Raw genomic sequence first — 26,059 nt, forward strand, 5'->3', positions numbered from 1 at the left:
ATCTTATTCGTAAAGGGGTAAGAAATAATTTGTTTTTATCATTTTTTTTTACCGAATTATCGTGAAAGTTCCTGTTAAACGTGAAATTCTATCTGCAGAGTGCGGGTCTTGGACAGGAGCCGTTCGTGTGTACTCGAGAGCTGTTGCTGCACTGACTGAAATGGATCATGACGGACATTTTGATGGAACCATGGACGGCCCCCAATATCAGCTCTTTTTATCAGCTTTTTTATTAAGGGGGTAATAATTAATGGATAAGATATTATATATTTTTATCATTTTTTTTTACTGCATTATCGTGAAAGCTCCTGCTAAACGTGAAATTTTATCTTCAGAGTGCGGTCGTGGACAGAATCCGTTCGTTTGTACTCGAAAGCTGTTGCTGCACTGACTGAAATGGATGATGACGGACATTTTGATGGAACCATGGACGGCCCCCAATATCAGTTCTTTTTATCAGCTTTTTTATTAAGGGGGTAATAATTAAGGGATAAGATATTATATATTTTTATCGTTTTATATTTTACCGCATTATCGTGAAAGTTCCTGCTAAACGTGAAATTTTATCTTCAGAGTGCGGTCGTGGACAGAAGCCGTTCGTTTGTACTCGAAAGCTGTTGCTGCACTGACTGAAATGGATGATGACGGACATTTTGATGGAACCATGGACGACCCCCAATATCAGCTCATTGCCCGTCAAGCTGAAATGTATAGAGATGGGGGATTTGGTCTGGAGATCAATTACGCAAAAGCAGGTATGTTGGTCTTTTTAACTAGAATGTCTATTGTTAAACTAGAATGTATATTATAATCTGGAATATCTAGAATCGAATAGAATATAAAAATGCAACCAACCTTCTTTAAGAGGGCTGGGGTAAGTTTATCATCTTCTGTCAGGATTTACTGCAGCTTTACACTCGTTTTTCGAGTATTTTTGTTGGGGAGGAGTAATTTTTATAGAAGAGTAAGTTTCTGACCCTTTCCCATCTTCCTCCTTTATCTCTCTACTTTTTCCTGTTCGTGTCAATACAACAAATAATCTCTAAAAAAGTTGTCATTTTTATCTTCTGCAGAAGACAGATTTACAATTTGTATGCTTTTTTTACATTTTAGCTTGAACAATGTGCTTATGCTAACAGTATACTTGATGCTACAGTTAATAAGCTGCTCAGTATCTTATGCTGTAACTGCTGCAGTATATAAGGTAACTGCTGCAGTTATCGAAGGTGCTCAAGATCTTTTCTTTCTTTTTACTTTAACATTGTCTTACCATCTTAACACCCTATCTGACTGGTAAGATCGCTACTGTCCTTATTCGTGAAACGACCAACAACTGTTATATGACATAATTTTGGAGGCCTGATGTGTCGCCCTCCTAATGATGTCATGCTGCGCTCTTCTCGGCAATAGGAGACGTGAGTGGTCTTTAACAACGCTCTGATAATGTCTTTCAGAATGATGTTCTGCCATTTAGCTCTCCCGTGGAAGCAGTCGTTGTCTTGTCAAGAAGTCGTTGCTGTGAAATCACTTCGCGGCTTATGTGCCAGCTAACGTAGGAAGGCCTAAGCTAAGGAAATATTACCTTCAGTGTATTTTATGCTCTGTGTAACCCGGATGTCATCAAGTTTTTCAGGCCGTTTACAAGGCTTTACTCAAGATAGATGTATCTACTATTGCTAGTGCTACAAACTTGATGGAATTTTAAGCCTCCTAAGACTTTTAAAGCAAATGATCTTCTTGTATCCAAAATTCAGTGGCATAGCTAGGGTGAGGAACAAGTGGGACAGCTGTGTCCGGGTGTAGTGTCTGAGGGGACACTGAACTGAGTTTTTTTGTCAAGTTTTTCAGGGCCCCTAAGGCTTGTAAAGCAAATGATCTTCTTCCACCCGATATTCAGTGGCTTAGATAGGGTGAAGAACAAGGGGGACAGCTGTCCCGGGCGTAGCCTCCAAGGGGATACTGAACTGAGCTTTTTTTTGTAAATATTATGATAACTTATATTTTTATAGTAATGGTTGGATGGGGGGAGGGACTGGCACTGTTTTATACGCTGAAAACCTTAACTACGCTTCTGACAATATTTTCTAAGTCTCTGCTGTTGTTATATCACAAGCGATCAAAGGGCTATGAATTGCTAAAAGGTAAGAAAATAGAGGGATAAGAAAGGATTTTGGGCAGCCTTTGTCTATATCAGAGAGTCCTATCACACACTCGAAAACAATGATAAAGAATCAGACCTACAAATACATAATTTGCCATCTGCCGTTAACCTCCCTTACCCCATAACCTCTGTCAATCTCAACTTTGTTCAAATTGGGCTGCGTATTACACTGTGTGTAAACATTTTTTTCATTGCAGCATTTCAGAGCCTCTTTTTTGTCACTTCTCAATATATCTCCGAAAAGTTTTGCCAATCTTTAGTCAGATCCTAACCTTATTTGTGGCTTCTGGTTGGTTTTACCGCTTTGCAGTGTAATTTGAGCTAAAACAAAATACATTTTAAATGTTTTTCAATTTTTTTACTTTAATAAATAAAAAGATTATTAAGACTTTAAGGAATAAATATCAGTATATGTATATTAAACTGACAATCCATGTTCATTTCTTTTTTTTTTCAGTAAATTACAAATTATGTTCTGGTTGTGAGAAGGCATGGGGGTTGTCAGCCCTATTCGTGTTAATTTCTGCTCGTTTGGAGCTCAACTAAGTTATTTCTTATAATTTCTATTCGTTTTGGTTTTCATTTATTTTTTTATGGTAATTTGTGGTAGTTTTACGCTTGTAAGATTGTTTGACTTTATTTCTGCTCATTTTTGGTCCAAGGGAGCTCTTTACTTTTCTTTGAAAAACTTATTTTGTGGGAAAAGTTTTCTTACATTAATCTTTAAATCAGAAGGAGGGGCCCAAGCCACCTAAGCCGTCATGATACATGTATTGTGTTGTGTCAAACCAGGTCAAAGTTTGGGTCGCACATCATTTTCAAGCTGTTTGTTTATAAATGTCATTCAACAGTTTCTCTTAAAAATGTCATGCATATCTTGAGGTTCTTCTTTTAATGATCATGCCTCTCTATATACGAAGGGTTTGGGCCAAGTCACACAAATTTTGAAATGTAAAACTGAGGCTGAATCCAAAGGTGTACCAACATATTCCAGGCTATATTCTGTAAGCTATGTCTTATAAGTTCTATGTTATGTATGTTCTTCGTTTAATGTTCACGCTTCTCTATATGCGAAGGGTATGGGCCAAGTCACACGAATTGTGAAATGTAAAACCGAGGCTGAATTCAAAGGTGTACCAACATATTCCAGGCTATGTTCTGTATGTTCTTCGTTTAATGTTCACGCTTCTCTATATGCGAAGGGCATGGGCCAAGTCACACAAATTTTGAAACGTAAAACGGAGGCTAAATTCAAAGGTGTACCAAAATATTCCAGGCTATGTTCTGTAAACTATGTTCTATAAGTTCTATGTTCTGCATGTTCTTCATTTAATGTTCACGCTTCTCTATATGCGAAGGGTATGGACCAAGTCACACGAATTTTGAAATGTAAAACGGAGGCTGAATCCAAATGTGTACTAACATATTCGAGGATATGTTCTATAAGTTCTATGTTCTATATGTTCTTCCTTTAATGTTCACGCTCCTCTATATGCGAAGGGTATGGGCGAAGTTATGAAAATTTTGAAATGTAAAACTGAGGCTGAATCCAAAGGTGTACCAACATATTCCAGGCTATGTTCTGTGAGCTGTGTTCTATAAGTTCTATGTTCTGTATGTTCTTCCTTTAATGTTCACGCTTCTCTATATGCGAAGGGTACGGGCCAAGTCACATAAATTTTGAAACGTAAAACGGAGGCTGAATTCAAAGGTGTACTAACATATTCCAGGCCATGTTATCCTCAGGCTACGCTTCTCTATATGTGAAGGGTATGGGCGAAGTCATAAAAATTTTGAAATGTAAAACGGAGTATGAGTATGTAAAACGGAGTATCAGTATGAGTATGTAAAACGGAGTATCAGTATGAGTTTAGTATCTGAACTAAAAGGAACTAGCTTATGAACCTAATCGGATTACTTTTTGTACTGTATTGTGTTAGATTGCGCTATTAACTTGCGGACTTAATTGTGAGAGATTGCTCACTTCATACAAAATGAGTTATTATTAGTATATAATTCAATATATTGGTGTTATCGCTGATTAAAAACGGTGATTAAGACTGATTAATAGTTTGTGAATCTGCAGTGTCTCGTCGGAATAAATGACGGGAAAAAAGCCCCTAAGGCTACCACCCGAGAAGGATACTCCCACCGAAACCCTTAGCCGGTCGCCATTCCAACCTACCTATAAAACTCTTCTTAGACCCCCCCCCCAACTACGCGATCGAAAACTGTTAGCCACTTGTCAGGAATTCAGGCCTTAGCCGAAACTAACTCTAATGAAAGAGGTGAGACGTCTGGCAAAAAGAGGAAAAAGGATGAAACTCGTTCACCAACGATAGTGCAACCCCTCTCTTCAAGTGTCCCAGAAACAAGTGCTAACGGTCACCCCAATTATTATACTATCTCAATCAGGAAAACCAATTGCCAACCCTTTTCAAAAGATCGAATAATGCAAATTAGGAAAGCTGTCTTTCTGATCACCAAGGTGAATTTTGAACTTGTTTTTAGGCAGGACGAGTCTATTGATATTTACTTTGCGTCTTCTCAGACGGCAGACCATGTCCTGTCAAAATCCAAAGAAATAATTCTTGATGGCTCAAAAATTTTACCCACAAAAAAAGATGTGGAAAAGTTACACAAGTATGTGCTTTATGGTGTTGATACCAGTGTAAAAGTGGAGGAAATACAAACTGAACTAATAGATTCTTCAGGCCTTCTCATCAATCCTTCAACTGCTATAAGGCTAAGTTTAAACAAAGAAGGTTTTCTTCCCCTAGGCGTTCAATCCTCATTTCCTGCAAAGTTGAGCTAAGTGTAAAAATATTCTTGTACGGTATGTCTCTTTTTTACATGATTTATAAGCCTAAGCCCCTACAATGCTCCACTTGTCTGGCCCACGGCCACAGCAAAAAACACTGCAAACAGCCCATCCGTCTTGCCTTAAGTGTGATAAAACAGGCCACGCAATTAGTGAACTCCCTGAGTCAGATCCTTTCTGCAGAATTTGTAGCCGTAAGGGACACACAGCCCTCCAAAAACACTCTTGCCCGGCTCACCAAAAGTGAGTCGTAATCCTTAGAACATCTGATAAAATGAACCTACCCTACTCAGTTGTAGCAGTAATAATCCCTTGGTAGCCCACACCCCATCGGCCCAGTAGAAGCCAAGCAACAGTTGCTGTAGCAGATGCAAAGACAGTATCATTTCCAAAAGAGGCAAATAATGTTCATACTCAAGGTTCTAGTCATTCCCCCCATCCCTTACCTAAGTTTACTTCAACATCCTGCCCTCCAAAGGATTCATCTAAAAATAGCCAAGAATGGCAAAGGCTTGCAACTTATCTCACAGTCAGTCACTTAATTGAGGTTAGTAATGAAGCTGAGGAAACCAAAAATATTCTCAAGAGGAAAGCTATCTCTAAACTCCTAGGTGATGACATATTAGAAACAGCTATGGCTCAATTATCCTCCATGAAAAAGGACATAGATTCCACATCAAAGCCAGTTAAGCCTGTAGACTCAACTGCAAATCAAATCAATGCAGGCTCTGAAATTGCCACAACCCCCAAGACGGTAGTCGATGCCACTGCCCTAGTCAAAGGCAAGAAATCTAAGAAAAAAACGGCAAACTTTCCATCCCAGTCCAAAATTACCACCAAAGATATTTCGTCGGCTGAAGAAGATTTCCAATATTCTAATCAAGGAGATGATGAAACTCAGACCACAATGGATGTTTAAATGTGCACCGTACAAGATTTTACGTTTCTCACGAATTTATCACTGTGTAATAATGTTGTTTTTAACTATTACGATGACCAAAATAATTTGCCCACCAGCCCCTTAGCTAGCCCCGATAGCCCTTTAAACCAAATTAACTGTGAATATCTCGACACTTTTGATTTTGTGAAAAATGTGAAACCTAAGCTAATGGAAGAGACCAAACTTAATGTAATTTGCTTTAACATCAGAAGTATACGAGATAAGTGGGCTAATTTTAAAGACTTAGTTTTAATTAATGGTTACTGCCCTTTCGACGTAATTGATATAACGGAAACGTGGCTTTAAGAAATTGACGATAAGAATGAATTTTCCCTCCCTGGTTTTCAAGCTATTCATATTGAAAGAAAATTAACCAAGTCCTCTGGCGGCATTTCTCTTTACATCCGGTCAAGTCTGAAATTCACCAGGCTTTTAGACTGTGAATCCTTATTCTCGCAACCTATAAATAATAGATGCATTTATTCAATAATCGTAGACATAAGTGTTGACGAGAATTCTTTTATTTTTTCATTATTTTATAAGCCCCCCTCATTTCCGACCCCTTTCTTCTGTAACCTGTTTGATGATTTTTCTAGTTTTAATAATTTACCACAAAAGAAGGCAATAGTTTTTGGGGATTTCAATTGTAATTTACTAAATGTTAGCAATAATAATGATTGTGATACCTTTTTTGAAACATTCACCTCAAGTAGTCTTCTTCCCAGATTCCTTTTTCCTACTAGAGTTGATTCTGTGAGGTCTACAGCTACTGTAATTGACAACATTTTTGTATCCGCTTCCCTGGGAAATCACCTGTCCTCCAAAATAATATTTTCTGACCTGTCAGATCACTTTCCAATCTATCTCTCGCTACCCTCCCTACCAGCTACTCAACCCTCTAGAACTAAAACCCCTACGTATAATAGAATATATAATACTGTGAATATAAACAGGTTCACGGATCGTTTGAAATCCTTTGACTGGTCCAAGGTTTTGGATTGTCAGGATGTTAATTCAGCCACAAATGGTTTTACATAGAGACTGAGTGATCTTATCAGTTCAACCTTTCCAGTTCGTAAATCAAACCGAAAAGCTACCCATATACGCCCCTGGATGTCTAATAGCCTGATAATCTCTTCATACCGAAAAAAATGACCTATATAAGTTAGCTTGTAAAACCAGTAACGTTATTGACCTGACTAATTATAAAAAATACAAAAATTTATATACCAAACTTGTCCGGGAAACAAAAAAAAATTAGTATTATTCGAAAATCTCTCATTGCAAAGGGAACTTGCAAAAAATTTGGTCAACAATAAATGAAATTCTTTCAAAAAAAAAGGAATTCAAGATCTGTAACTCTCAACCTGAAGGACATCAGTGGCAGATGTTTTGACCCAAGTTCAGTACCGGATGCTTTTAATAGTTATTTCACTAATATTCCAAATGCTAACTCCTGTTCCTTCTCCCAGTCAGTACAACCTAGCAAGAATCCTGGATCCATGCTTTTCTCTCCAACTGATCGTAAAGAGGTGCTTCAAGTTATCAAATGTCTCTCTAATAGTAGTAGACCTGACTTCTTTGGCATAAGTAATAAGCTTCTTAGGACCGTATCTTCCTATGTTTGTGAACCCATTGTGCACATAGCAAACCTGTCTATGACCAATGGAGTCTTCCCAGAAATATTTAAATCAGCAATTGTTATCCAGATTCATAAAAAAGGCGATCCGTCTGAGATAAGTAATTATCGTCCAATCTCACTTCTCCCAGTAATATGTAAAGTGCTCAAGAGAATTATATTCCGACGTCTTTCTCCATTTTTATTTGGGATTCATTCTTCAGATTCGTTGATTTCTCCTCATTAATATGGCTTCCGTTCCAAATTTTCAACTGCTCATGCGCTAATAGATGCCACAAAGTTTATACGTTCCCAACTTGACCTTAAAAATACTGTATTGGGGTTATTTCTGGACTTTTCTAAGGCCTTTGATATGGATAATCAAAGTGTTCTATTAAGTAAACTCAACAACTTAGGGATTCGTGGAGTTCCTTTCTCATGGTTTGGCTCTTATCTCTCTGGTAGATTACAGAGTGTGAGTCTGGGCGGGTTGACTTCACATCCCATACCTGTCCAAAGGGGCGTCCCACAAGACTCTGTTCTTGGTCCAATACTTTTTCTCCTTTATATTAATGATTTGGTTACGGACCTGGGTCCATCAGTGCACCCAGCACTTTTTGCTGACGATAGCAACTTTTTCATCACCGGTTCTAATTTACCATCCGTCGTCGCCTCTACTCAAACCCTTCTGAATAGAGTACAGGAGTGGTGTCTAGTTAACTGCATGACCATTAACATCAAGAAAAGTCAGGTTGTATTATTTCGAACCCCTTACAAAAAAAATGAAGCTCAGCAAGCACTTGGCCTAAAATATTCTACCAATCTCCTCCCACAGGTCGAAGTTGCCAATTTTCTTGGTGTCCACATAGACTCCTCCCTATCATTTGCAACACACGTGTCCTACATCAGATCCATAATTTTGCGACAGGTAAGTATGATTAATCGTGCGAATTATTTTCTTCCTCCCGATATCCTTGTCACCCTTTATTACTCTTTTATTTACCCACATATCTCATACTGTGGATCTGTTTGGGGCAACACTTTTCCTTCAGTTACCAATAAATTAAAATCTGCCCAAAACCGTGCCATCAAAGCAGTTTTTCGGCTGCCCCGACTATATCCCACCCAGGACTTGTACTCCGATTTTGGTATTATCCCTTTTTGAACAAATAATCAAAAGATTAAATCTATACCTTGCATACTCCGCTTACCATAAAAATCTTCCTCCTCAATTATTATATTATTTTAATATTAATAATTCTGAAGGCCTCTGTCTCCGTTCATCCAACCGTTCCTTCATTGTCGCCAAGTGTGTCTCTAGTTCCGCCCAGCGATCCCCCATTTATAAATCTATACTTCAATGGAATATAATACCCTCCAGTGTCGAGCTATCCACAAGTTTTCGCACGCTGTATAACAATGTACTAAAATTTTGATATTATAACTCTCTAAATTCTTATTCAATTTGCTTTAGTTACCCATGTTTTCTCTTTTCTTTTTTTTCTCTCTTCTTCATTTTCAATTTTTTGTGGTGTGGTTATGGTCCTCAACAAGTTCGCTTCCAGGATCTTTATTATTATTGGTGTTATATGTTAGTTTTATTTGAATAAATTGAATTGAATTGAATTGAGTCTGAATCCAAAGGTGTACCAACATATTCCAGGCTATGTTCTGTAAGCTCCTGAAAATTATCATTCTGAATTATCAAATTTGAGCTGTTCAATGCAAACTATTTTTTTTTCTTTGTTGTTGTTTTTTTAATTTGGTTTATTGGACCTAAATTAAAGAATCTTAAGAATTAGAATATATAAGTAGGATAAAAAGAAATGAATAAGGATTATAGAAAACTTAATGAAAACTTTGCTAAGAATGTTTGAAAACTAAATAGAATGTTGAAAATAAATAAATTGAAGACTAAATAGTAAAACAATGAAAACTAAATAGAATGAAAACTGTTAAACATGAAATAATTGACAATTTAACTATAGTTAGTGCTGCTATAGGGCTATTATTTTGTCAAACGGGAGAATTCTGGAATTCTAAAGCTCCAGAAAGACTACAATTCCATCTGGAGAAAGCATCTTCTCCAGAAGAACTCACTTAGGTTAGCCAAAGGATTTGTTTTAGAATTCCAACTGAACTAGCAACAAAAATAACTTATCTTCTTGCATAAAATAGCTACAAAGTGTGAGCTGTTCAGAAGCCAAAAATTTCCCCGTTAAACCAATCAATGCAATAAAATCAGAGTCAAAATGCATTTCTGGTTTTGATATACACACAGCCTGGTGAAAAAATATATTATGTTTTTTTTGTGTTTGTGTTTTTTCGCTATTGTTGAAAATCAAGAACATCAAAAATTTGTTTAAACACATTTTAGTATAACTAATAGCAAGATAACATAAGCCTGCACGGAACCACGTAAAGACTGCTGAAGTCCATGTAAAACCTGCTAAATTAACTGAGGTTGTATGCTATCCATTGGCAAATGAAGTCACGGTTAGGAGGAATTTGAAGGAGGAATAAGGAAAAGAAGAAAAAAGAAGGAGAAAAGGGGATGGAGGAATTTGTTAAAGAACTGAATTCTTTCCTCAATAATGCACCCAGACACGAGTTGCTGCGTGTCAAATTAGATTTCAACGCAAAGATTGGCGCCGATGGGTGTTGTCGCGAATTCTTGGGAAATCACGGACTCGAAGAGCGAAGCGAAATCAGGAGCTCCTAAGAGAAATGACACAGACAAACGGCTGGTTGTCGATGCTATCTGGCATTTTTCCATAATGCCAAAAAGACAATCATACATATTCATGGATTTTACCCGCCAGGAGCAAATGAAACCAGATTGACCATTTCTTGATAATTAAAAAGTTAAATAAAAATATATAATTAATTAAAAATTGAGGTATCATGTCTTCTTCAACCGTAAGCTTTCTAAACTCTATGGTTGCCACTATAAAAGTGAATCTGCTGGCTTCTGAAAGGTGATGACGATTTATAATTAGTTATATTATAACTAGGTGTTGGTGTGGTGCTTCGCGCCCCCCCCCCAAGCCCCCCGCGCGCGTAAATCTTTACGCGCTATTGTAGTTGTGTCCCTGTGTCCCACCTGTGAATATAAATAGATATATATGTTTTTAACTACGTAAAACTTGCGAATATACAATATTCTTCGCTTTCCCATTGTCTGTGCATATAAATAGATTGTCAGGTTTACCGACTCTTGAGCATGCAACTTATAATTGTCCATGGGAAGAACAATTGGTATTCAGATCTATACCGCATTTTTCTAATGATTGCCCTTGAGCTTTGTTGATGGTGATTGCTAATCGAACATTCCCTGTGTCCCGGCCTTATTTATATATCCCCCCTGTGCCCCCCGGCGTCCCATCTTTTCTTTTTTTCATGTAGTTGTTTTTCTTTTTTTCATCTAGTTGTTTTTCTTTTTTTCATCTAGTTGTTTTTCTTTTTTTCATCTAGTTGTTTTTCTTTTTTTCATCTAGTTGTTTTTCCTTTTTTTTCATCTAGTTGTTTTTCTTGTTTTTTGTGTCTTTTTCTTTTTTTCGAAGACGAGGACTGTCAAAACTGAGACGCAGGTGCCTCAAACAATCTCCTCAACACAATCGAAACAACTAACTTCAACCCGACTAGGAAGACATCAGGGTGAACACGGAAGGACGTCATTATCTGTAAAGTTTTTGCAGACTGTAAAAAAAAATAAGTCTTTAGTCAATAATTTCTGAGACCACACTGGCTAAGCATGAAAAAACGAAAAAAATCTTAAAGAAGGGAAAAAGAGGATAATAAGGATTAAGTTTAGTGTCTGTTTCAAGGTTTTTTTATATTGCCCTGTGGACTCGTATATGTACTTCTTTATTATTTTATTCTGCAATAATGGTCGAGGAGATGTCTCGACAGAAATATTTGCATAGTTTTCTTCTATTTTTCACTGGCTGTTATTATCCTCGTTTGCTCTTCTTACGATATTGTCGTTTTGAAAAGTCTTGATATGTAGGGAGTGTGGCCGAGGCCCTTCTTTCTTATACTTAAATCTATTAAATTTCTTGTGTTCCTCCTGCATATGTGTATCTCTCTAAATACCCTCCGCACCATTTATACCAGTTACTTTGGTGTTGTGTCGGATTTTTATTTGTTGTTAAACAACCTACAACATTTATTCAGATTTTTATAGTTTAAAAGTAGTGGTGATTTTGTAACAAAAATTGGATTGAATGGCTTACAACTGTTCTTGTATCGTAATCTTCTTTAAAAGCCTTTAGCTTTCTAGCGGAGCTATTCGTGGAAATATTCTAAAGGAGATATTAGCGGAGTTAGGGCAGACTGAGAGTCAGTAGAGTGGTGTTTCAACCCCCCCCCCCTCTTTTCTCAGTCATAGCAGTGCCTTTGGTGTTGTATGTTGGTTTGCATGAGTTCTTAAATAACATATAATTTTTTTTTCTAATGTTTAAGAAAGTATCAGTGGTCTGGCAAGGAAAAGTGTACTGAATGTCTTAAGCCTGTTTTTCCATCATAATTCTTTATGGTTGATTGTGTATGGCTATGCTGTTTGACCTATGTAATTGGATGGATGAGTAGGGTTAAGGCCTCATTCAAGTACTGATCTATATTAATTACTAATGTAGGAAAACAGTCTTCGTTTTCTCCATCTGTCTTTTTTTTGTGTGTGTTTGTGATGTTGCATTGGTGATTTCTTTTTTCATTATATTAATTTTTATTATACAATATATGTATATATATATTATATATATATTTATATATATATATATATATATATATATATATATATATATATATATATATATATATATATATATATATATATATATATATATATATATATATATATATATATATATATATTAGTTAGTATGTAATTTTAATATATTATTTAACTAACATGCATAATAAAACGTTCCTTTTTTAAACTGGTTTTCTTCTTTTCATCTTTTTTGGGGCCGACGGACACATTTTTATTTTTGCTCTCAATGTACTCGAGACGATATATGATTAATAGAAAACGATCTTTCAATTACATGTTTTCTATAATTGTGTATTATATTATTATAATGCCATAAATGGTTATTTTATCCCTTCTGACCTCACCCAGGTTGGAAACTGGGTATTTATTCTCGAGACTTTTTTTCCGTTTTATTATCGAGTAAACTCAAGAATTTCCACTCTAACCTCTCTGACCCCTCTCATCATTTGCAAAGTATCTGTATTGTAGTTGTCGAAAATATCCAGGAATTGATGTGTTAATAAGGGGGCTTCCTTAGCCAATGTGAAAGAGTCATTCTACCGTGCGTGCTGTAACATTTTTATAAATATTATAATTATTATTAATAATTTTATTTGCACTTTTCCTACTATTTAAAAAGTTATAAGTGGTTTTCTGACTGTTTTATATCATAATCTAAAATAAAAGTGACTTTTTTTCTAGCGGAGTTATTTAGTACAGCGGCTGATGATGCCATGGAATCCATGAAAGGTCGCATTGCCAGTAAATACTATGAATTGGCTGAAGAAATGTCTGCTTTAGCTGAAGAAGCGTAAATCGTAGACTATTTCGAGTTTATATTTGTGTTTGGTTGTGTTTGAACTCAAAAGCAAAAAAAATTAGCATAGTTAGCTGAAGAAACCTATAAAGCCTATAAAGTTAAATTTCAAATTTGTTCAAACTGCAAAAAAAGGCACAATCATAGTTAACGTATTGAGAATATATAGTATAGTCTCTTTTCACATAGGGATCAGTGAGACTCGCAAAGCCCAGGTGCCAACCTGTGCTATCGGACGGGTAGGTGTCTAATGCTCTGCCATTGGCCTAGAGTGCTATTTTTGGTCGGAGGAAAATCATCCAACGCTTCCTGTGTTTTGCCCTAGATTCATCTTGTTACCCATTTGAATCTGGGTGAATTTCTGGCTATAGGGAAACGCCACTAACCCTCTTCCCAAACCAAACAATAGCCACTGCCTAGACTCGAACCTGGGACCTTAGCTCCGTCTCGAATGTATAAGCTGTGTACAAGAAGTCGGTAACCCAAAAAAAGAAATTATAAAAACCAGAATAATTTTATTCAAGCTATCATAAAGAGGATGTTTTCCAACTAAATTATGCTCGTATTTATGAATAAAATAAATAAATAAGTAAAACCACTCCATTAGTATTTATTAAAACTGACATCGTAAGGGCCAAATGCATTAGAAAAAGATGTTGTTCCAACGGTCGGGGCTGCCATCTACCTTTTCATATTGAATTTATTTTATATAAAATAAATAAATAAGTATTTATTGTATTTATTAAAAACTGACATAATGAGGACCAAATGCATTAGAAAAACACTTTGTTCGAACGGTCGGGGCTGAGTGATCTATCTTTTCATCTTGGTTTTGGTTTCTTCATTAGAAGTGGTGGCGATGTGTCTCTATGACTATCACTGCTTAAAAAAAAAGAACTGACTTATTAAGGATAAAAAGAACTGGGTAAAAAAAAGGATAAATAGCATAAAAAGAAAAAAAGAACGGACTTATTAAGGTAAAAATAACTGGGTAAAAAAAGGATAAAATGCATAAAAAAAGAACTGATATATTAAGGATAAAAAGAACTGTGTAAAAAAGGATAAAAAGCATAAAAAAAGAACTGACTTATTAAGGATAAAAAGAACTGGGTAAAAAAAGGATAAAAAGCATCAAAAGAAAAAAACTGACTTATTAAGGATAAATAAAAGGATAAAGCCATTGATGGTGTCAAATTGGCGCTTCAACTGCTGGGCCTTTCTTTTACTCAAGCAGGTAAAAGCCTGTACCCACCCTTGTGGCAGTGGGAATCGAACTCTGAACCCGTATTGCTTAGCAGAGCATTAATTCACTATACTACCACAGGGTTACTGACTTCTTAATTGAAGTATAATTTTTTTTTTTTCGAAAATTAAAGGCATCACCCGGAACTTCATCTATAGTCCGTAATTGAGTTTAAGTTGAAATACGTAAGGATAAATTAAATTGTGAATTCCAATCTGTATCTTGAAGACCAAAAGACTAGTCTTATTGATGGAGATGTAAATCTCTTTGATAAATTGATGGTATCACCCAAAGCCTCGATCTTTTATCACCTGATCTCCGGTCTTTGTGTTTTTCTCTTTTTGAACTAAATTAAAGCGAAAGACAAGAAAAATGACGAGTAAGTAATTTAAATTAAATTAACTAAAAGCAAATTAAAGCAAAACGACAAAGTTATAAAGCTAACTATGCAGTCAAATTAATGTTTGTTACCATATTACCGGCGTTTGTGTGTGTGTAGTTGCTTCCCTTCGCTGTGAAGTTGCTTCCTTTTGTTCCTTTCTTTTTACAATTTTGTTTCCTTTTGTTCCCTTCCTTTTGAAAGATATTCCTTTTGTTCCTTTCCTTTTACAATTTTGTTGTTATATACGATATTTCTGAAAATAAACGTGATTTGAATCTAAAAATATGATTGCGTGATTTGAATTGTACCACCATCCAAACCGGTTATTTAGTTATGCTTCTTTATTATGTGGCTCATTTCCACCATCCTTGTTAAACATCTTCTCGGAAACTGGAACATTTTTTACGGTGTTATCTGGTTTCTCATCGTATGAATAAGGTATGAATATGACGTTAAATTTAATCTATTCCGTCGGACTCCAAAGACGTCTGTGTTTACCTTCGTACGACGCTATCTTTTGGGGTCTGACGGTCTGACGCTATTTTTTGTGGACAAAAAAAAAAACTTTCAAAAAACACGTCAGAGTTTGTTTATATGCACTTCTGTTACGTATTTATAAGTCGGACAATTTTTTTTCGGGGAGGGGGGGGGGAGTCAAAACACTGGTTTATTAAAACCTAAATAATACTTCACCTATAAAAAATTAAAGTGTTCTGGGTGTTACTTACTTGTACTTGGATTAGGACACAAGTTATTTAGCTCTCCGTGATGACAGGATCTGGCAGACTGTGCTGGGTGGTATGCTAGGAAATAAAACCTATTTTTACGAAAAACTACATTTTTGTATAACACTGGAGTAACGAATATTACTACATCATCTTGCATACAAAGATCAAAGTAGGATTTTTAACATTATAAAAAGCATGTAGATATGACAATTAAGTTTTGAAAGTTTACTGTTTTGACATAAGGCACAATTTGACTTTTGAAGAGGTGATATCCTTTTTTAATTGACACATTTAATACCACGATATACCCCCCCCCCCTGATACTGCCTTATAAACGAGGATCGTTTTCTGCCAGTGAATGAAACGAAAAGACAACACTGGAAACGTTCAGACAACACGAACAACAGGAAACGTTCCTGTTGTTCCATGCTCTAATTATGTCGAAATGTTATTTTAAGTCATTTGAATACGGCGCTCCATCAACTACCGTTAGAGATAATTTCCTGTCAATTCGTGAAAACGAAATTGTCAGTGAAATTACTATAAACTAATTTTTTCAACAATTGATGTCGACTACCTTATGTATGATGTGCCAGGAGTCTTGGGTGCTTAGGGTTAAACAAAATCTCATGAAACATGGGAATTTCCAATTTCAGTTGAGCTGGCAAACGCCTAATCCTTCTGCGAGATCAAGAAGAAGAACGTTACAAGGGCTAACGGATAACTAACAAGAGTGGTAGCAGGCGCTAGTGTTGACACAAAAAAATTATCTGCGCCATCTAGTGTGTGGTGACACTCAACACAAAAAAACCACCATCATCTTTCTGATGGCTTCTGAAACTCAGTCGGTACCAAGGCCGTATACAGGGTGTGTTTGTACAGGGTTTGCCCCCCCCCCAAACAAATTTATATTTTTTAAGTTTTTATAAAACATCCCAGGTCAAAATATCCCCCCTCCCCCCACGATCAAAATCCTGGATACGCCCTTACTTGGCACCAGCAGAGATATCATTAATAAGGCTAGTAAGGCAGGTTGCTGAGCTTCCGGAGACTAGCTACTACATTTAATCGCAAGGTATTAGTGTATTTCTCATATTTGACCAGTGCCAAACCGTGGCTTCCAATATTTTAAACTTAATTCTCCAGCTTATCATCCTATTCTTAGAAAAAAAATTAACTGTGAAAAAACAGCTTGCACCATGCTTTTACGCAGCTTTTTACGCAAAAAAAAAAGAAAAACGAAGAACGAAAGAAAAACTAGAGAAAGATGAAACCAAATAAGTGTAGCTTTCAACCAATGAATTAAAGGAAGGCAGAGCAGGTATTTCCATAAATGTTCCCGCTAGCCTGCCCTCAATAAAGTTTAGTTTCGCCTTTTCCACGGAGATTTGCGGAAGAAACGAAAGTGCCAAGCTGCCAAGTTTTCCTTTGTCTTTTTGTTTTCATTCATTGACTGAATGTTGTCCTTGTTTTGTTGTTTTCTAGTTTTACAATCGTATGTGTTTGTCTATCTAAAGAGGACTACTGCATCGAACCATACGTTGATTCCTTCACGTGAAATTTTGTTGAATAGATAAAAGCTAGTGCAAAGAGGGCATAGCTACAGTATTTTTAGGTGGGGGCAAAAGGTATTGCTATTGAAGTAGGTTCAAGCGGTAGTAAAGAAAAATTACTATTTAACAAACATGCTACTTGGTGAATTTTAAAATAGTACGCAATACATTACAAATAATAAACACACATTAAACAGTCATAAATATAAGTGCTGGTGCTTGGCATGCTAGTGTAAAGAGGGCATAGCTACATTTTTTTATGGGGGGGGGGGGCAAAAGGGATTGCTATTGAAGTAGGTTCAAGTGGTAGTAAAGAAAAATTACTATTTAACAAACATGCTACTTGGTGAATTTTAAAATAGTACGCAATACATTACAAATAATAAACACACATTAAACAGTCATAAATATAAGTGCTGGTGCTTGGCATGCTAGTGCAAAGAGGGCATAGCTACATTTTTTTATGGGGGGGGGGCAAAAGGGATTGCTATTGAAGTAGGTTCAAGTGATAGTAAAGAAAAATTACTATTTAACAAACATGCTACTTGGTGAATTTTAAAATATTACTCAATACATTACAAATAATAAACACACATTAAACAGTCATAAATATAAGTGCTGGTGCTTGGCATGCTAGTGCAAAGAGGGCATAGCTACATTTTTTTATGGGGGGGGGGCAAAAGGGATTGCTATTGAAGCAGGTTCAAGCGGTGAAAAAAAGTCGTTGGTTTCAATGCTTGAATAGACATAGAAAAACGGGAACATGGGAATCCCGACCTTGTCATTTTTGTGTCACTGGTCGAATACGCTACTTAAACTATGTAGCTAAACCAAAAAGCTTCTGTTCTCTGTCATGTGAAGGACGCAACAAATTTTGAAGTTATTGAAAAATTATGAAAAGTCATGGGTTCGTGTGTGTTAAGTAATTGAAGCGTAAGTAATTTACCTTTAAGCGTTAGTAAACATCGCTATATTCAAGCGCAATTTTGAACTTTATGTTAAATACTCTGGATTTCCTCACTTTAATATTTAAAACTACTTAACTACTTGGTGAATATTAAAATATTAAGCAATATGTTACAAATAATAAACACATCAAATAGTCACAAATATAAGTACTGGTGCTTTTACACCAGTAACAAATACACCATAACAAGCTTTTACACCATAAACCAAACACCATTTTACACCATAAACAAGCTTTTAGGTAGGTGAATGTAAATTTTGTATATACTCTACTTTTTCAACCAGATTCACCACTAATGCTGCAGTACATATCCCCCCTCCAATCGCTGGTGTATTTAGGGGAGTCGGGGTGACTCCCCTCCTCAATATATTTTCTGGTGCCCTGTTTCCCTGTTTTTTTCTTTCTTTCAAACTTGTTTTAGAATAAATTTGTCAATTATTGGTGCCCTTGTCATATTGGGCCTCACCCAAGATTTTGCTCTAAATCTACCCCTGCCTCCATTTCCCCTGACCCCCACGCGAAGTACATGACGCTCAATCTCATAATTGAACCAAGCTCCATTGTAATAGCCTGGGTATCGCGCTATTCCTTTTGCTCGTGATTTTGAATGGATTTTGACTCTGTAAGATTTAATTTGTTGTGCTAAACTTTTAATATAAATGATTTATCGAAGTATTATTTAGGATTTTTTTTTAATAAGTATTTTTTTTGTGAGTTCGCCGATTAAGTCAATAAATAGTATTGATATCAGCGGCCCACGCCAAGTCAGAACAAAAATCATAGGTAGCGCTGTTCTAAGTGAAGATACAGGCTTATGTGTTAGGTATTGTTTGACCAGGAATATCCAGAAAATAGGAAAAATCCTTGGTATCATTGCAGCAGAAACCTTGAATTAATTAAAATTGCCAGGGATACCAATTGGAACGGAAAATTGACTATTAGAGTTTGAAAATTATCTTCCTCTTTGTATCTTCGTTTAAAAACGAATTGTATAAAATTATGTAGAAGTTTTCTCGTGTAAATCAGGGTCTAGGGTATACATTTCCGTAAGGGGTTAGAGTGAATACTGTTTTTGTGTCTGTAATTCCCTTCACATGTAAAGTTTGGTCTCTTGGTGCTGCATGGCAAAATTGATAACCATAGAAAAAGAGACTGGGTTGGTACCGCCTATACGTGCACAAAAATTTCTAAATTATGAGGAAAATATATATATTTTGATTAAATCCACTTTACTATATTCTCACCAGGCATTTTGTACAATAAACTGATGCAGAGATTAAAAGTCCCACAAGTAGCGCTGGCGTCAAATACTATAATTTCAGTCATGATTCATAGCACATTTATGTCAATTCTTTTTTGGGGGCTTGTTAAAAGAAATATTTTGAAAAGCGAAAATAGAAAGAAGTAATGGTGTTGCACCTAGCGACATCTATGTGTTAGACTGCCATCTATGGCATCTATGTGTTAGTATTTGAATCAAAAGCGTAAGGAATAAGAAGTTATTAGCTCTTACTAGGCATTTCAAATACAAATAAGAGAATCGGAGTTTCAATAAAATTATGAAATAAAAATTAAAACAGTTAAGTGATTCCTGGAGTAGATCCCCCTCTAAAAAATTTCAACCAATTTTACCTACCTAGCTATAGTGCAGCGGTTTTATAAAAAGTACTAATCTTAATTTGTTTTTTAATGATTTTTTTTTTTCAGAACATTGGTTCTGCCGTAAACATCTTTCGTCGATTTACAATGCAAGGGCCCTTCCTCAAGCATTTTGTAAATACCTGTTGTCCGCTCAATTCACAAAAGTAACAGTTCTGTTTTTTCGATTCGCCAAGTTCCTTCTGAGACTTCCATCATTGACGAGTAAATCCTATATCATGCGTAATTAAGGTATATTCTATCCAACTGTCCGTGTTAACCTTGTCGCCGAGAATTTTCTGAAAACGCTAAGGGAAGAGCAGAACTGTGGCTAACCATTCTGTTCCAATATATTTTCTAATTTACATAATGTGTAAATACGTTTGGTGATGTTACTTAGTGTGACCTTTTTTTCTTTTTCCTTTGTTATAGTTCGTTTTAATTCCATGCGAATTTTCGGGCAATAAAATTACTTACTTATATATTTACAGTGGGGGTAGATCTTCGATTGTCACTGAGGGTGTCAACAAGAGCAACACTGGAGATGTAGTTTAAGTCCCTTCCCTAAAATCATAGTGTTCAATAAGTCTTTCCTCTGTTCATTATGATGTCTATTGATATATCTTGTTATTTGAAAACCGACTCCGAAAACAATTGTTTTTTTTTCAATTTGTTTAGAGATCTCGCATCATTTGACTCTCTTTAATTATAATTTATCCAATCTCTTCTATATTCAATCGCTCTATATTTACACAATTCCACTCGATGGTTAATCATAGTATTATAGATGGAACGATCCTCAACTTTTATAATTTTTATAGACGTCTTGACTAGCTGGGAATTGACAATTCTTTTTTAACTACCAATCCCACTACCCTACTGTCTTGTATACACTACTATTTCTTATTGATCAACATTTATTGTAGATTGCAACCCCTAATTGTAAAAATATCTTTAATCATTGGCACATCATTTCTTTTTGAAACTAGTCGAGTTAAGAACTCCGTTGCAGTAACCTTGTTGCATCGTATGCAATGCATCTCCATTTATTACAGATTTAAATTTATTTAAATTAAATTTATTTAAAATTTATTTAAATTAAATTTATTAACATTAACAGATCTCTACGTTCTCAATAAAGTCTCAAGAATACTAAATAGCAAGCAATAAAATTCCTCGGGCTAGACTGTTTTTTAAGATTTGGAATTTTGTTTAATAAAATCAGCTCCTAATAAATGCCTGTGATTGCAGAAGTGATTGAAAGTTGTTTATAATAAAAACACAAATTCATCAAAATATAAAATGTAAAACTATTAGGTAAACAATTCATAAATACGCGCAGCAAAGAAACTATTTGATATAAAAGCTGTTGGTAGAAAAGATGAATTATTAAATAACATGAATACTACTAATAACTCACCGTAGCACCAAGGCACCTGAGGCTAACACAGCTACACACGCTCCTCCTCCAACCCAATCTATTCATGGCGGCCCTCTTAACACCCTCCCAGGAAGTTCCCATTTCCTTTAAATCTATATTTATGACATCCTCCCACCCCAGACGAGGACGACCTGCTTTCTGTTTAGCCCCAGACGGATGGCCAAAATGGACAATCTTTGGCAATCTATCATCCTTCATCCGCAGAACGTGGCCTAGCCATCTTAACCTTTCTTTCATTATAGCCCTTGAAAGCGGGATTGAACCACATTTTTCGTACAACCTACTGTTTGAAATAAAATATATAATCATCTCAATTATAAACTATTCCTTGAAAATAATCTGATTGAGTTAGAGCGTAATGCAAAACGTCAAGATGATAAGAAACCTTAAACATTTAATATTAATCCAGATTTAAAAATAGGGTTCGAAAATAAAATAGCAGAAAAGAATAAAACCATTTCAGATATACGAAGTCTCTTTAATACTATGAGAAACAAAGTTATTATTGAACTTTTTTAAACCATAAAAGATTCCAACTTTTAAAAATTATAAAGAACTGAAGAAGAAAGTAAAAGGTTATTTTGGTAAACAAGTTGAGATTGATAAGAAAGTGGATGAGATTGATAAGAAAGTGGTAAACAAGTTGAGATTGATAAGAAAGTGGATAAGATTGATAAGAAAGTGGTAAACAAGTTGAGATTGATAAGAAAGTGGATAAGATTGATAAGAAAGTGGTAAACAAGTTGAGATTGATAAGAAAGTGGATGAGATTGATAAGAAAGTGGTAAACAAGTTGAGATTGATAAGAAAGTGGATGAGATTGATAAGAAAGTGGTAAACAAGTTGAGATTGATAAGAAAGTGGATGAGATTGATAAGAAAGTGGTAAACAAGTTGAGATTGATAAGAAAGTGGTAAACAAGTTGAAATTGATAAGAAAGTGGATGAGATTGATAAGAAAGTGGTAAACAAGTTGAGATTGATAAGAAAGTGGATGAGATTGATAAGAAAGTGGTAAACAAGTTGAGATTGATAAGAAAGTGGTAAACAAGTTGAGATTGATAAGAAAGTGGATGAGATTGATAAGAAAGTGGTAAACAAGTTGAGATTGATAAGAAAGTGGATTTAAGCGGTAAAAACAGTGCTAAAACAGAAAGAAATATCGACTTTTCCAATTTATTTATAAATAATAATAAAACAAGATAAGTTCTATATATCCCAGAGTATATGTTTAAAGATGAAGAGCACGGTAATAAACCAAGCATTCAATTGGTTAAAGAGAATTGGTTAAAGAGAATTGGTTAAAGAGCACGGTAATAAACCAAGCATTCAATTGGTTAAAGAGAATTATGTCAAAGTTAATATTTCAATGAATCCAAATGGAGCTGATTTTGGGCCACTTTCTGACTCTGTAGTTAGAGATTTAAAAAATAGAATGAATGATAGAAATAGTTATAGAGTTCAATTTACAACACATGCAATTTTCTCAAAAGGATAATGAAAAACTCGAACCTATGCATTATCATAGCTATTCCTGAATTTTTAATGAAAATAGTGACATCGAACAAAGTCATCTAAATAAAAATCCTAGGAATGTACGCACATTGGTCATTGGGAATACACCCAGATTAGGCTTACAATTTGAAAGAGTCGACGGAATTGATTATCGAATGACAAGATTACCAAGTTATGTGGGAGGCAATTATTAAGAATTGCTTGACTTGTAAAAAATAAAAAAGCTTGCATTAATATAAAAATAATGATAATAAATGATTTCTTTGGTCAATACTTGCATATCTTCATCCAGCTAAAAATTATGTAGACAGACTATCAAAAAATGAAACTGAATTCAATTTTATAGGGATTACTAATTTTCCAATGGATATTCAAGATACTTCTAAATTTGAAAACAAATATAATATTAAAATGTTGTTTATTTGAGATAAGTTAAAATAAAGTGGTTAGAGCTCAATTCTTAAAACAAAGATCAATGGAAAAATTGCTACACATGTGATTGATTAACTTTTTTTTAACAATCATTATGTTTTAATTAAACGTTTAAAAAAAACTACTTGCACATCAAATATCAAAAAGTCACGGAAAAAATCATATATGTAAATCCTGAGGAAGACACTTTAATGAGCAAAATAATTTTGAAAGAATAACAAAGAGAAAATTGTGAAGATCCTGATATCATTATGCCAAAACCTAAATTTAATTTAAGACCTAAAATTAAATTTAAGAATATAGCAGAACAAATGAAAGACTACTATTGTACAGTAGCTAATTTTGAATCGTATAATGAAGAATTTAATCAAAATTCAACCAAAATTCAATCAGAAAGTAACCAGTCCCCCCAACGTCCTTTCGTCTCCAAATGTGTCTGATCAAAATTTTGACGTAGCCCCTTTGTTCAAAATAGTCCAAGGGTCAAATAATTATGCCTCCGAGGTTGACATAACCCCCACTGCCCCAAGGTCAAGAGTTATAAGTCAAGAGGGTCAAGAGAAAAACTGCTACATGTGTGGTTAATTTACTCGATTTTGATAGTCATGATGTTTTGATTAAAGATTTAAGTAGATTGTTATCATCGCAGATTTCAAAACGAAAAATAAAAAGTTATCTATGTACATTCTGTGGAAGACATTTCACACAAGAACTAGAGTTTGAAAAACATTCTAAAAAGAATAACTGTGAAGATCCTGACATCATTATGCCAAAAACAGGATATAAAATTGAATTTCAAAACACAGCTAAACAAATGAAAGTACCTTACTGCATTATAGCTGATTTTGAATCGTATAGCGAAAAATTAAAAGAAAGGTAAAAAGAAAATTAAAATAGAAGAGCAAAAGCCATTTGCTCTTCAAAGAGCTAAAGTAGAAGAGCAAAAGCAAGAGCTAGAAACTGAGAAAGGAGTGAGAATACTAGTATGTTTTGTGGAATGAGTTTACCTGTATTTTTTGAAAATTTTTTAGTGATATTTGGCCAAAATAGTGCTAAATGTTTGCTTTTCGTTTTTGCTCTTTCTCATTGTTTGCTCTTTCATTTGTAATAGTGCTTGTATCTTTGCTCTTCATTTTCATTTTTGACACTTTTTTGGATTTTGATTACTTGAGACGATTTAGCAATGCCTTTTGCTGATAATCATGTTAATTTTTTCATTTTTTCTCTCTTATTTTTTCATTTTTAGTATTAGTATCATCATTTTCGATATTAAGTATGGGAAACGGTGTTTTCGAGAAAATACTGAGTTAGAGCTTTCTGAACTCAATTCAAATACCTTGGTACTAGGGCTGTGGAGTAGGTAGATCTTATTTACTCGCTACATAAAACAAATAATAATACAATAATATGTATTTTTATTATATAGATACATAATATATAAGTAATAATAAAACTAATAAAAGCTGTCATTTTTGTGAAAAGGAAAGAGTAGACAATAATTTTCATTTAAATCACAACCATATGGCTGGTAATATACGTGGATTTACTCATGTAGAATGTACTTAAATATATAGAATTCCTAAACATATCTCTATTGTTATGCATAATCTCTCAAAATATGACTCTCATTTATTTCTTAGAAAATTAGTACCTGATAATGTTAATTTTGCTTCAAAGGAAAGTTTTATATTATTTTATAAGACAATAATTGTTGATGAAACCCAATGAGAAATGCTTTTCATAAATTCTCTCCGTTTTATGGTTTCATCGTTGGATAAGCCTTCTGAAAATTTAAGTACATGTGAATGTAAAGTAAATTACGATTGTTTAAGAAGTAATTTTAAGTTTACTTCTGATTCATTTCAAAATACTGAAGAATTCAAAGAAATAATAAAGAAATGTATTCATCCCTAGAAATATATTGATAGCTATGAAAAAATAAATAATACAAAATTACCACTTTTGGACAATTTACCACTACAATTACCAAAATGTTCACTGTTTTGGACAATTAATTTGCTTAAAAACTAATTTTGGACAATAAAACCGGACTCTTCGTTTTAAACCTGGCATTTCGGGAGGAAGACGGGGGGTAAACATTTTGAATGGTGTGAGATTCTGAAAATACTAAAATCAAATATTTAAGTTTTATATATGTAAAAATAAAGAATAATTCTATTGTTTATATCTATGTTTTTTTTATTAAAAAAAAAACACTTTTACGAGATACAAACGCTGCAGTTACGGCAAACTGACGTTTTTATAAGATACTAGCCAATTTTTAGTAATTCTGGAATATTTACAGGACATTTCAATGGGGGAGGGAGAATTCTTCAATAAATATATATTAAATATATTTGAGTAATTCTGGAATATTTACAGGACATTTCAATGGGGGAGGGAGAATTCTTCCCTCTCACATTTAAAAAATGCAAGTTTTGTATAATTTTAATGGTAAAAGAATAGAAAATAGAACCCCCTCCTCTCAAAATTTAAAGGAAAACCTTTTTTGTATGTTTCATAATAAAATTCATTGGAAAAACTCCCCTCTATTACATTTTCATGAATAGGCACCGCTGGGTGGTTAAGGAGTTCCCCTCCTGCGTGCAAAGCTGAAGCTTAGTTCTGACAGAGCCCGAATACTGCTTTGCCGAGCCACAAAAAGGCCTTCCGAAGCGAAAAAATCTGTTTGCCACGGTTCAACTTGAAGTTGAAAAAATCGCTTAGCGAGGTGATATTTTAAGTAAAAAAGGGATGGATGTTGAAAAATTATTAACATGGATGTTGAAAAAATTAAAGTAGAAAAAAAGAACAAAAGAAAAAAGAAAGAAAAAAAGGGATGGATGTTGAAAAATTATTAACAAGATTTTGAAAAATTGTTCACATGGATGTTGAAAAAATTAAAGTAGAAAAAAAGAAAAAAAGAAAAAAGAAAGAAAAAAAGGCCTTCCGAAGCGAAAAAATCTGTTTGCCACGGTTCAACTTGAAGTTGAAAAAATCGCTTAGCGAGGTGATATTTTAAGTAAAAAAGGGATGGATGTTGAAAAATTA

At 34.6% G+C, this 26,059-nt stretch overlaps 2 protein-coding genes across 3 annotated transcripts in view; one reads left to right on the plus strand and one right to left on the minus strand.

Annotated features, from left to right (window-relative positions):
* Positions 1-15,018, plus strand: part of LOC136040355 (eukaryotic elongation factor 2 kinase-like) — a 53,255-nt gene extending 38,237 nt beyond the window's left edge. The window contains exons 2-3 of one of the 2 annotated variants that reach the window (XM_065724601.1): positions 574-755; positions 12,996-15,018. In XM_065724601.1, the coding sequence (XP_065580673.1) occupies positions 574-755; positions 12,996-13,108 (295 nt within the window). In that variant the 3' untranslated portion in view covers positions 13,109-15,018. The remainder of the gene's footprint in view (positions 1-573; positions 756-12,995) is intronic. The other variant, XM_065724600.1, reaches the window with a different exon arrangement.
* The window catches only part of LOC136040359 (PIH1 domain-containing protein 1-like), a 491,267-nt gene that overhangs the window by 147,048 nt on the left and 318,160 nt on the right, over positions 1-26,059 (minus strand). The gene's annotated exons all lie outside the window — the stretch shown is intronic.

This window comes from Artemia franciscana, chromosome 20, assembly GCF_032884065.1.
Source record: "Artemia franciscana chromosome 20, ASM3288406v1, whole genome shotgun sequence".
In the NCBI taxonomy this organism is placed as follows: domain Eukaryota; kingdom Metazoa; phylum Arthropoda; class Branchiopoda; order Anostraca; family Artemiidae; genus Artemia; species Artemia franciscana.